The sequence below is a fragment of the Carex rostrata genome, chromosome 16, assembly GCF_964058835.1.
Source record: "Carex rostrata chromosome 16, lpCarRost1.2, whole genome shotgun sequence".
Classification (NCBI taxonomy): domain Eukaryota; kingdom Viridiplantae; phylum Streptophyta; class Magnoliopsida; order Poales; family Cyperaceae; genus Carex; species Carex rostrata.
In genome coordinates, this window is record NC_135933.1 from 3,369,766 (window position 1) to 3,382,822 (window position 13,057).

The 13,057-nt window shown below is 35.9% G+C and overlaps 2 protein-coding genes across 3 annotated transcripts; one reads left to right on the forward strand and one right to left on the reverse strand.

Moving 5' to 3' along the window:
* The first annotated feature begins 877 nt into the window (after positions 1-877).
* On the forward strand, positions 878-4,363 carry TIM (triosephosphate isomerase). 2 transcript variants are annotated; one of them, XM_078317792.1, is made up of 9 exons: positions 878-1,193; positions 1,304-1,330; positions 1,473-1,542; positions 1,720-1,843; positions 1,931-2,015; positions 2,465-2,597; positions 3,097-3,270; positions 3,561-3,643; positions 4,060-4,363. In XM_078317792.1, the coding sequence occupies exons 1-9, from the start codon at positions 1,029-1,031 to the stop codon at positions 4,114-4,116; spliced, it is 918 nt and encodes a 305-aa protein (XP_078173918.1). In that variant the 5' UTR covers positions 878-1,028; the 3' UTR covers positions 4,117-4,363. The 2 variants fall into 2 exon arrangements, with proteins under 2 accessions (XP_078173918.1, XP_078173919.1); XM_078317793.1 differs by lacking the exon at positions 4,060-4,363 and adding an exon at positions 3,748-3,937 and having other exon boundaries at positions 879-1,193; positions 3,561-3,671.
* Positions 4,364-5,454: 1,091 nt separating this feature from the next.
* On the reverse strand, positions 5,455-9,905 carry LOC144567617 (transcription initiation factor IIB). The gene is made up of 7 exons (XM_078317791.1): positions 9,416-9,905; positions 7,689-7,713; positions 7,314-7,443; positions 6,786-6,916; positions 6,427-6,515; positions 5,980-6,056; positions 5,455-5,889 (listed from the first exon to the last, which is right to left on the reverse strand). Exons 1-7 carry the CDS (start codon positions 9,766-9,768, stop codon positions 5,756-5,758), a joined length of 939 nt encoding a protein of 312 aa, XP_078173917.1. The 5' UTR covers positions 9,769-9,905; the 3' UTR covers positions 5,455-5,755.
* Positions 9,906-13,057: the final 3,152 nt, after the last annotated feature.

The window sequence follows — 13,057 nt, forward strand, 5'->3', positions numbered from 1 at the left end:
TTCATGTAAAATTCTATAAATCATACTAAACATCTCAAAATAAATATAAATAAATTGATAACTTATTTCATTTAGCAATTACTAGGAAGTATTATTTATATAAATAAAATTGAAATAAAAGTTACTAAAATTGCCTCGAATTTTCAACTAGTAGAGCTCTCGTGCTGATAACATGTTATAAAATAAAGATGAACAAGTATAAAGATGAATAAACAAGGTAGAGAGAAAAAAGATAACAATCTTTTTATTCATAAATTTCTCATATATGTGTACAATATAAGATTACAAAGCCTCTATTTATAGGCTACAAATTGTAAATGAAAAACTATCTAAATAAATAGAGAAATAAATTTCAATAGTAGTGACCATCAATTCCAATTGCAATGCATAGTGTAATGAACAATAAATTAATAATTTTGAAAGTTACAACATAAATGACATCCAAACATTTATAACATATTTATATTTATAACAACAACTGTATTTTTGCGGTACAAGTAATGTTGGACGAAGATTTCATAACAAAAAAAATAATAGACAGAGACAGATAACTGGATGACCCATTTGTCTGGGAACGCAAACCCGAGCTGTCTGCTAGCCTGTCCCTTTCCAGTCCGTATCCCCCCAGGTACCGGAGGTGAATTTGAAAACAATGGACGGTCGAGATCAATTTCATTCATATCAAACTCAATCCCGTGCATGTTGAGGCTGTAGGGGTTTGCTTTGAGATTCGTGCAAAGTGAAATGAACGGTACAGATTCACAACTTGCACATCAGGTACCTGGGGGTAATGCGGATTCGTCTCTTTCACGACCATTGCAAGGGCCCCATACATACCGTACCCCAACGAACTCTCGAATCTTTACAAGATACGTGTCAGCAGATTAGGTGCCATCTCCTTTTATCCGATCCCACCCACTCGCGCTAGCGAGTGGATACCTTTTCTTCCTTTCCTTAAACCAAACTCACACCGTGTGGTTGGTAGGCTCACTCCCTCGCCTATCTAACAGCAAACAAAGCAATCGAAGATGGCGGCGGCGGCTACCGTAGCATCACAGCTCCCTCACTTCGCCGGACTTCGCCGCGCCGGACCAGCCAAGATCGAGCCGTTTTCCCATGCGGCGGTTCACTTCCGACTCGACCAGAGTCGCAGGGCCTCCCGAGCTGTCGTCGCCATGGCTGGATCTGGAAAGGTGTTTTTTCTCTTTTCTTTGGATGCTGTCTTCTTAATTTCTGTCTGATTTGTTCTCTGGTCAGCTAATTAAAATTTCTTGTTCTCTCTCTCCCTTTCTTCTTATTGCAGTTTTTTGTCGGAGGTAACTGGAAATGTGTAAGTACACTCTTATCCAGTTTTTGTTATCTATTTTATCATTTGATTACCGTACCAGCACGATGGGATTCGCACTTAGTTATTTACATATATGGGTTCTTTAAAAGCTTTAATCTCAAAACTATACTCTTTTTTACACTAGAATGGGTCGAAGGAGTCTATCAGCAAGCTTGTCTCTGATTTGAATTCCTCTACACTGGAAAGTGATGTTGGTAAGATTATATGAATTATACTTTGATCAATGAAATATTATTAAGCATGTTCATCTGGCAAAATCTGATGCGTTTTCATACGTCTTACATCAGTGAGAACTAATTTGTAAACATTTTAAGATTTAACCTTATTTAACATTTTAAGATTCAATCTATTGTTTCTTTGCATCAATGCAGATGTTGTGGTAGCACCACCCTTTATTTACATTGAGCAAGTCAAAAATTCACTAACCGACCGTATTGAGGTATCTGCTCAGAATGTTTGGATAGGCAAGGGTGGAGCCTTTACAGGAGAGATTAGGTTAGAATTTTTACTTTCTAGTTTGCTTTTACTTTTTTATAGTTACATACATGTGGGCTTTGATTTCATGCCGTTATTATATTGCAGTGCAGAGCAGTTGTTAGATATTGGCTGTAAATGGGTCATTCTTGGCCATTCTGAAAGAAGGCACATCATCGGCGAAGATGATCAGGTTTGTGTGCGCACACATACTTGGATTCGTGTGTTGCTGCTGGTTGATTTGTCTGGACAAATCAATTAGCATTGCTCAATTTGGGAAACATACTGATCAGGTGAAGTACAGTCAATCGGGAGTGATTCGCCTGATGGTACAATGGCAGCGTCGATCCAACCAAAACTAGACCTTTTGCTTTTTCCCCTTACCTTTTGCATTTAGTTGCTCCAATTGCATAGTTGGTGATTGATTTGAGGCTGGATGAGAATTCTGTTGGTTAAATAGTTAAAGATGGTACCTGATCACCTCTTTATTGTTGTTGGAATGACACTTCATGGTACCAGCATTTTGTGTCTGAAGTTCTTATCTGGTTGGAGTTAGAGTCAACCTTCATTTGTGAAAATTTAACTATAGGCACTGTTGTTACTGAATGATAAAACTTTATTGCCCCATAACTCTATATGCAGTTTATTGGGAAGAAAGCAGCATATGCACTAAGTCAGAATTTGAAGTTGATAGCATGTATAGGAGAGCTTCTAGAGGAAAGAGAAGCTGGCAAAACTTTTGATGTCTGTTTCAAGCAAATGAAAGCCTTTGCAGGTTGCCTTTTCTATTTAATAATAAACTCTGATCCAATATTTAACTTATGCTCACTATTTCACACGCCATATCAGATGATACCGTACAAGGTTTGCAAATTTGTGTAATTCAATTCCGCATCACTGGATATCCTTGATTTTGACACTTAGCTCAACAGTAACCTACTGAGACCAATTAACCCCAACCGTGTTATTCAGTCCTGATATAACTAAAATAATTGTATTAAGCTTATAAGATTAAACTGCACTTAAGTTTGTCTAAGAGTACACTCAAATTATCCTTATTATGGAATTATATAGCAATTGAGCCAAGAAAAAGATTAACAAAATGAAATTAAAAGAAAAAGACATAGCAATAAACATGCCTTCTATGCATATCAGTAGTCTGCCTAAACAATACCAGAATTTCAGATTGCAATCCTTGTTCTTCAGAATAAAATATAATGCTCCTGCTGTCTCTTGTAAGTTAAGAAACGACAATGAAATTTATTGGGTTTCAGATAGCATCACAAATTGGCAAGATGTAGTTATTGCATATGAACCTGTCTGGGCTATTGGCACGGGAAAGGTTGCCTCCCCTCAACAAGCACAGGAGGTACATGCGGCAGTTCGTGATTGGCTGAAAACTAATGTTTCCCCTGAGGTGGCTTCTGCTACTCGCATAATCTATGGGGGTAACTGCCAGATGTTCAAACTTGTGATAGAATCAAATGAATTGCCTCTTCATTTTTTAAATTCTTGTGGCCCAAATAGATTTTAGTAAAATTGGTTATAGATCTGAAACATATGCAATTTTCCTTTATAATCATACTCTCAGAAATACAAAATTGATATGCCATGACTTTGTTGAATAACTTGTCAAGTACATCAAGTTATGAAAACCTTCATTTTTATCTCAGCTTTAGGCTTGGCAGCAATAGTTGGTCAGTAGGTTTTGTTAATTTTTTTATTTTCTCACTTACAGGTTCAGTAAATGGAGGCAACTGTGCAGAGCTTGCTAAGCAAGAAGACATTGATGGGTTCCTTGTTGGCGGTGCTTCACTAAAGGTAGAGACCATTTGTAGGGCAAATAACTGTTTTGACATTATACAATCAAAAATCAACTGGCAGTCTCTGTCAGTATTCTCAAAGAGAGTGAGAGAGAGAGAGAGAGAGAGATATTATACAATCAAATAGATATGTCAAATCCTTCACAGAACTAGGGTTTCATAGCATGCCAAACTGCAGCTATTTGCTTCCTGATCAAGTGATATTTCCTATAAATAGATTGCAGGACCTCTGGGATAAATGTTTTATCCAATTTAAGGACTAGATCAAGTGCAATTGTGAGAGAAGCCAACTTAAATTTTTTGTTTGCTGCATTGTGAGATAGAATGGATTATTAGATATATGCTAACCTTTACACGTTGGCTATTGATGACTTGTAAGTAAGAGAACCTTTTTTAATTTGTGCTGCTTTGCAGGGCCCAGAATTTGCAACAATAGTCAACTCAGTGACCTCCAAGAAAGTGGCTGTTTGATTTGACATCAAGCAAGAGAGTTGAATAATAAGAGGCTTCAATGTGCTGTGTGCAAATTTTTCCTAAATAATTGTCGGAGAAGCCTGAGACTGTTCTTGTCAGTTGACTCTGATTTTGATAATTTTGTAGTAGATTTATTATGTAACAGAATACAAAGAGGTAACGGTCTGGCCTTCTTATCCACCTTGGGCAAGTAAAGAGTATAAAGTTTTAAACATTAAATAGAGAAGAATAATCAGCTGAAAAATTATTTGACTGTTGACTTTTTCAAAGCTCGAATGGTTAGACCCTCAAGGCCTCTAACTGATGAAATGCCAAGACCGCCGAAAAAATAAAAGACTAGCCAGAGAAGATCATCAAGGTTCAAGGACAATCTCCATCCTCAAAACAATTACAAAGCCTTTAAAGCATCTAAAAAGCATTAGAAATTCACTGATGAAGCTATTGACAAGATAAAATTATGGTGGGTATATCTTACACGTTTGCAAGCCATTAGGGGTGGCAACGAACCGAACCGAACTTACCTTAGGTTTGAGTTTGGTTTGAATTAATTTCGAACCGAATCTGGTTTGATTCGTTTCGAACCGAACTCATTTCGAATCAAATTAATTGCGAACTACACATTTTTCGAATCGAACCCGAATCGAATCACGAACTAAATTATTATTTAGCAGCCCTAGTTATACCAATAGTTTATACATTAATTTTTTCTCGCGGGACAAAATTCACATGACTTCCTTTTACCGGCATGAACTATGAAATAAGTGTTTTTAAGTTGAAAAATTGTTCACGAAAAAAATACATTAGAGACGGCTTTCCTGGTATGAACTATGAGAGACGACCGAAGAGAGAGGAGAGACAGTCATCTAGGCCGGAGAGAGGAGTGACAGCTGGAGAGATAGCTAGTCGCCGAGAGTATCGGCTAGATTTTAGAGCTAGAGGGAGAGTGAGTTAGGGAGAGGTGAAAAGAGAACTAGGTCATTGAGATTTGAGAGCGAAGGAGTGTCGGCTAAGTTAATTATGGCTATATCAGATAAATGGATGGCTGGTGATTTTATGAGATTCGAATCACAAAAAAATCACGAACCTATTTCGATCAAACCAGTCTAGGTTTGAGTTTGGTTTGAATTAATTCCGAACCGAACCTGATTTGGTTCGTTTCAATTCGAATCCATTTCGAATCAAACCCGAATCGAATCACGAACCTCGAATTTTTTTGCCAGCCCTACAAGCCATCAAAGAATAAAGGGAACAAATTCACTGAATGTGAGAGCAATTCATAATAAACAATTGATGCAACGAACATGCATGGACAAATCATTACAAGTTGCCATTATAAAAAGGGGGGGACAATTTCATTGCATTTTGCAACTTCAAGCTGCCGATCAAAATACAAATTGTTGTCTCGATACATTACATGTAAATATTCTTTGACATTTAATCAACAACATTAACTACCTTCCTAGTCACGTCAAAATGCATATCTTACAAATGTTGGTTCCAAACCGACCTTGTCTTTGAGATCCATGTTTAAATAACACAATCAAGTCGAAATAGGAAAACCTCTCTCATATCCTGCTTATCCTAAGCAGGCTTCTTTTAATTCTTTTTAAAGGCTTGTCCTGGTATTTTTGTGATCTTAGGGGGTGGGTAGGTTTCTTATATCTTCTTCCTTGACATAATTGGTGGGAATGAGTCTAGCAGCATATGGATGAAGATCCTTGTATGAATTTCTAATAGTGCCTTCGGCCACACCAGTAGCCACAGAAATATCTGTATGTAGGTACTTGATTTAGTAAAAATGGAAAATAAAAAGAATAAATGAAGATAATTATAAATTATATTCGAACAAAATTTACTGACCTTTCATTGGCTTCTTATCATCAGAAAGTTGTGTTATCATGTAAATGACAGCAGCAGCAATTGATATGGGACTCCTCCTGCACAAGTGCCCCCCCGAAAAAAATCAGCAACAGCATGTTCAAACTCTTTTTACTGAGTTAGGCTAATATGACACTAGTGTTATATCAAACTAAATAACACCACATCTTAAATCCTTAGATCTGCTTTAAGATTCGTACTATCCGCTTTTACTGTTCAAGCACTTCATTTTGTACGAATCTTAAAGCAGATCTAAGGATTTAAGATGTGGTGTTATTTAGTTTGATATAACACTAGTGTCATATTAGCCTAACTCCTTTTTACTTGCTATTAAAAGGTTCAAGTACAGTTACAATTTTTTTTAACGGAACCAGCAACCTTGCAAGTACAGTGTGCAAAAATATAAAATCCTCCAGGTGGAAGCAGTACCTTATATCAAGCTCCTCAGACCTTTTCACTGCCTCTTGAACAGCTTTTACAGCATTATTATTCATGCCAAGGCTTGAACAGAAACGTCTCTGCAATATTTTACAAGTCCATTATCAAAACATGATGTGCCAAAAACTGAACCCCATCGTTATCCAGACTGGATCGACCAAAAAACAAAATTCAAATATCCTTGGATCAGAAGCATTGGGCAAGGGAAATCTTAGAATTAGATGTTTAATTCTACATTCCCAAAGCAGAAAAGATAAATGAAGAACCAAAATGATGAAAGCTTGATGCTGAAATCGTGCAAATCATTTGAAGTGATGTCAATTAAAGTACCAAAATGATGATATGCATACCACAAAATCACCGGCATGAATGGTTCCCATCTCCATTGATTGACCCATCTCTACTTCCAGTTGTTTTACAATGAACTCTTTGGCTCTGCCAATCTCCTTCTTTGTTGCTCCATTTGCAACCGAGCATATTTCTGTTTCAGGAAATGGAGACAAAAAACTATTAGATCCAATCAAGCTTGCACCCGGAGAGGTGGAGTAGCTTACTCCACCTGTGGGTCCCGCAGTTAGTATAACTTCATGTTACAATTTTCTCTTTCTTCATGAGCTTAGTCTATCAAGTTCCAACCAAACATGATTATTTTAATCTATCTTAGCTCGGAGTAAGCAATTTAATCCGGAGTAACTTTACTCCACAATCAAACACTACCAAATATCCTTGTCTCTATACATTATTTTGTATTGTATCTAGGTTCCCAGAAACCAAAAGCAAACTTTTCAGATGGCCTCAGTGCACTGATGTTGTCTAGGCAATATAGAAAGAAATTTCAAAAACCTGTAACCCATGAAGAAATTAAAATTTCAAATTACCCTTGACAGTTCGGGGCTTGTCCTCTTGCCGGCAAGCAATGTAGAGGCAAGCAGCCAATATTGCATCCTGGTTTCTACCCCTTATTGACTTTAGATCCTCCACCTTTTTGTATATTTCATTTGCTCGATCCTTTTAAAAAATAATTAAAGAGGTCATGACTTAAAAAAAATAGGAGTATAGAATCTAAAAGAGAGATTGTTTCTAGTATCATGTCAAAAAAAAACGTACACAAGTGATATAATGAAATTGGAGTAACATCTATGACTGATTGTGTAACTTGTAAAACCCCCAAGACATCCTCGGAAAATGAAAAATATCCTGGGTCCTACAGGATCTTAAATATATATAATAAAACAACAGAAGAAGCATTCTACCTTGATAGTGTTCACAAGGCCCAGCCTGGGAAAAAATTTAAAAGAAACATGGAATTAGTATACTTAGCATTTTAAAACAAATATTGTTTAACAAATGAAAAATTATAAAAATGCACGTTAGGTTGAAGTATATACTAGCAAAGATGAATTACATAGGACACTGGTAGATGCAAGTATACACTAGCATGGTAGCTTCTCATTGGTCAGAACCTCTACACCTTTGTTCGAGTAAAGGCGGACCAGCCATTAAAGTATGTCTAATTTAGCCAATATTCTAATTTGCACAAATAAAGTTAGAAACTAACTGACCATTGAATTTTCTTTAAATAATAAAATGGTATGTGATACTAAAAATATCAAATCTTAATTACTCCCAAATTTAGAATCACGAACCGAAATATGTGCACCAATAACTAGGAACATGGTGTTACTATTGTCTAATTTATCACTACATTTCTGTTTTTTTCGAGGCTTCAGCGTACATTTTTTATAGAATCACTGCTTGAGCCGTGTTCAAATTTAAAAGGTTAAATTTCTTCAGAGATCACTAAATTTTGCCCAAATTTAGAAATCGGTGGACCTTAATCATATGAAAAGTAAATACTTCTCTCTGCTTCTCACCACTCACCAGTTAACTCACATTACTAGTTTATAATAACCTCCCACTCTTTCCACTTCTACCCTAATCAAGACATGAGGATTGAGAGGTAGCAACAAAGAGCGAAATTGAGATGTGGGATGTAAAGTAGATGTTGCGGGGGGAGGGGAAGGGGGGGGGGGGGGGGGGGAGGGGGGGAGATGGAGACAAAAGCTCAACCCATACAACACTTGTATCCTATGGTATAAAAGATCTTGCTCTAATTAAAAGTTTCATTGAATAGGTAGAAGGTAAAGCAGCTCCAATTTTTTAGCAGAAGTGTCACAGAGTCAAAAAATAGAGCAAGTAATTTGGATAGGAGAAATGGACCTGAGACTGACCACTGAATTAAGTGTGCCACACGCTTACATTTTCCCTTCATGAGTTGGATTTCTGACAACCAATGAGGTTATGGTGATATCTTTCAAATATAACTTAATCATCTCTGGGGCTATTCAGAAACAAGGAATTAAGAGTGAAAGATTAAGAGCTTAAGGAGCGCTCAAGAACCGATGTTCAGTTGACTTAATCTGCGAGTGAAAGCTAAAGGAAGGGGTAGAGGTGCCGTAAGGTCCGGGTAGAGGATTAAGATCTGGGCAAAAGGAGGCTAAATGAGATGATCTTAATCTGCAAGTGAAAGCTAAAGGAAGGGGTAGAGGTGCCATAAGGTCCGGGTAGAGGATTAAGATCTGGGCAAAAGGAGGCTAAATGAGATGATCTTAATCTGCGCTAAGGAACCGGTGTTTGGCAAGATTAAGCTGTTCAGGAAGCTAAAGGAAGCGGATTAAGCCTTAAGGAGGCTTAATCCCTTGTTGCCGAATGGCCCCAGGCTGTTACTATAATTACACCTACATATTTCACTCTTGTAAAAGTATCTAGATTTGAAAAGCTATCAGAACATCAGAATAGCACATCTCAACCCCTCCAACACTAGACAGATTCTACAAAAATGGTGGCAGAAAGTAGAAACCAGCTCTGATTTCCCTCAATCTAAAAAGCCTAATTAAATATGTATCCCAAGCAGTCCACTCCTAAGAGCAATTTAGCTACGGTACAAACTTCAAAGCGGTCCAAAATTAGGGTTTCTCACCGATCAGCCATGTTTGCAATCGTCCTAAAAGCCAGGATCAACGATCTATCGGGATTGTTGCCGCGGTTCTGCCAACGGCCGAGGGATGAAGACAGGAAATCGGCCTGAGCCCCGTTGGGCTTAGAGATGACAGTGGAGAGACCACCATCTGTCAGCAGGGGATTGGTGGGCCCGCCAACACGAACCGGGTCGTTATCGCTCGACTCGTTGGCGAAGGTACGCCACTCAGAGGTCTCGTCGATGGAATGGGCTTCTAAGACGAGGCCACACTCGGAACAGACAGTGTCTCCGGCCGAATGGTCAAACACCACCTCCGTCGCGCGCTTGCATTCGGGGCAGTATTGGTCAGACATGACTCAGAGAGAGAGATAGAGAGGGAAGGGGGGGCAGGGGTAGCGGGGAGGAGGGTAGGTGAGAAGAGAGGGAAGAGACGATGGATCGGATTAGAGACAGTAGGAATGGGGAACGAAATGGGAGGGTAGAGAAAGAGAATGAGGGCCGATTAACCCGTTTATGAATTTATAGACCAATGGCCAACAAGGCATATTCTCTAAGGTAACATAATATTTCGGTTTGGATGACGGCCGTCCGATTGAAATCCACACCAATCCCATTCGAGATGGAACGCACAAAGCCGCTTTAATTTTAATAGTCGTACGCGGATTCTGATTGCACAGTCCATACTCAAACAGAAATACTCTGTTACCTTAGGCGATACGAATTCAATGGCCAATGGGTAGCTTCGTCAACCTAGTTCTTTTTTTTTTTTTAAACAATAAAAAAGAAAATGGAAATCCCGTGTTCGGATTTTACTGTTTACGTGGGAAAAAAAAAATTCACTCAGACTGAATTTTTTTTTTTTCTCACGTGAACAGTAAAATTTAGTTCAAAAACTTTGCAATCTCATTTCTATTCCTATTCTCGTCCATCTGCTGAACACACCCTGAAAGTAATAACAACCTACAACCGTAACAAAAACCGTTTATATAAAATAAAGCGACTTGAAATGTTAATAAATTCAATTGATCATAGAAATGTATAGAAATCCATTTTAAATGACAATGTATTTTTTTTTGGACAGATGATTTGATTGGAGTCTCCGGAGTAAAATTCCAATTTGCGAAACAGTAATAATAATGATTAATTTTAGGATTTAGAATTTAAATCCAGAACAATTAACATTCATTTTAAACAACTTCTAAATACACAAATAAATCAAATGATCAATCACACACAATATGGAACCTTGGTCATAATCTCTTAAAATTGTTCACATTTAATCTCTTGTTAAAATAAAAGAATAGTCTGTTTTTTACTCCAAAATTATGATTTTTTAGAAATAAAAAAAATCGTTTCTTCTAGAAAGGAAAGGGAACTGACGGGTTCTAAAAAAAAACAGATACGTGGACCAGAGTTAGACTGCACCAATAGTACAGTTCTATTTTTTTCCGACCAAATAACATCTGCGGTATAAAAATTCCGACTTCAGCTAAAAACACACCCGAACATTGTCGGTAAATCCCCCCCCCCCCCCCCCCTCCAATTCAGTTTCTATTTTCATCTGAACTCTATGAGAGTTCTTCTAATATTTTTTTTAATATTTCAAAATATTCATCTATTTTTCAATCTGTTTTACTATATATAGTTGGTGGCTCCTCTCAGAGAGTTCAAAACTGTTTAGATCTATAGTTTTGACGATGTAAAAAATAAAAATAAAAAAACTGATTGTTTAGGCCGAATTTGGTGTATAATTTTTTTAATTTTGTTGAGTTGTGTAATTTAGTGTAATTGTAGACAATTGTGTAGTATAATGTTGATTTACTTATTTATATTTTGTAGGTCGGAATTTCGTTTTAGGGTTTAGGGTTTATAGTTTAGAATTTAGGATTTATTCTTTAATTTAAATAAATTTGGTAATTTTGATTAAATAGTTAATTTGATTAAGTTATTATTTTTGTTTAAATAGGTAATTTGATTTAGTTATTTAGCAAAATTTAGTTTGCATTAAAGTGATGGTTATCAAAATAAATTGGAAGACCGTCTTCTGACAAGTCAAAAGCTTGAAAATCTGTCATAACATATTCAATAAACAAACAATTCGTTTTTACATCAGTGTTACTCGCACGTAACTTAAAATTTGAAGTAACTCGCATTTCATTCATAATCATTGCAGAGTTCGGTTAGTATGATATCATTGTCACATAATATTAATTTCAAAATTGATTGAATAAACTTCAAATGACTAGTCCGTTCAAACCAATTTATTTTCAAAATTGATGCGTTTACATGCAATTTTTTTTTTATATTTTCGAATTATTTTAGTATCAAATCAAGCGATAAAAATGTTGAAAAATGAATGTATTAAAATTAACTAAAAACTCACATATTTGACCGCTTGACTTGATATCAAATAAATTCAAAATGTTATAAAATTTACATGTAAACGCACAACTAATGAAGTAGATCGGTTTGAACGGTTTGAATTCACCTTTTGAAGTTGATTTAATAGATTTTGGAATTGGTGTTATATAGATTAAAATCACACCAATGTTATACAATTATACTAGTCAGACTCATCATTGCTATATAACAAATTAGTTTCTCGTGCAAAAGTACCGGTAAAAAATTATATAAAACATTACATATATACGACACGAAAGACCACACTACAAAATACAAATTAGATGCAAACCTCTTTTGATACCTGGCAAACTAGTTAAAGAAATTGTAAAAGATAAGAGTCATGTTTCTCTCTTAAAAATATCCCAATTTTTTTAAGATGTCGTATGAAGAAACATCATCAATTTCAACAAAACCTTAGTGCTTATAATTTCTTCATTATGTAAGCGTGTGACATATTAAAAAAGAAAAGAAAAAAGAGAATGCAATCAGCTATTTTGTATGCTCAAGTTTGTTATTTGTCATGATGTTAGATAGATAAGGAGTACGTACAATTAGAATGATTACACACACAAATGTCTACCTCTTTCTCAAATAAAAAATATATAATTATCTCGATGTAATAATAGCAAAGAGAGCTAAACTCAACATTAATGTATCAAAACAAACCTACACAATTGAGATAATATAAAAAATCATAATAATGTTGATGTGTCAAAACTATCTTATATAATTACTTAAGATAATAGAGAAAATCAATAATGATGTACCTTAATTATATACGTATTATTAAGTCTTTTTTTTCTTTCGTAACAATTTTTTTGAAAAAAAAAGAAAAATTAATTACTTATTTTCTTCACTTGTTACATTTATTTTGTCATTTTGCTTAGCAGCATAGAATTGGAGCTCCGAGTGGCGAAAAGTGCACCAGTCGGCGGTTTCATTGATGAAACAAGCCTCTAAGACGAGGCCACAATATCATCAGAACAATCCAATATCATCTTATTTTTTTAGGAGAATTAATTGGCAGAAGCTACCCATATTCCAATATCATCAGAACAATCCAAAAATTGGTGAAGTTCTTATTTGCTGGCAATTCAATTTCAGCCGAAAACTTACAAAATCTAGTATTGTTGCTCCCAAGCTATATAATAATTAATTAATAAGACTGCCATATTGTGTGGATTTAAGTATAATTTAGATGTTTTGTAATGCAATTAAGCTCGCATTTGTAACGAAGCT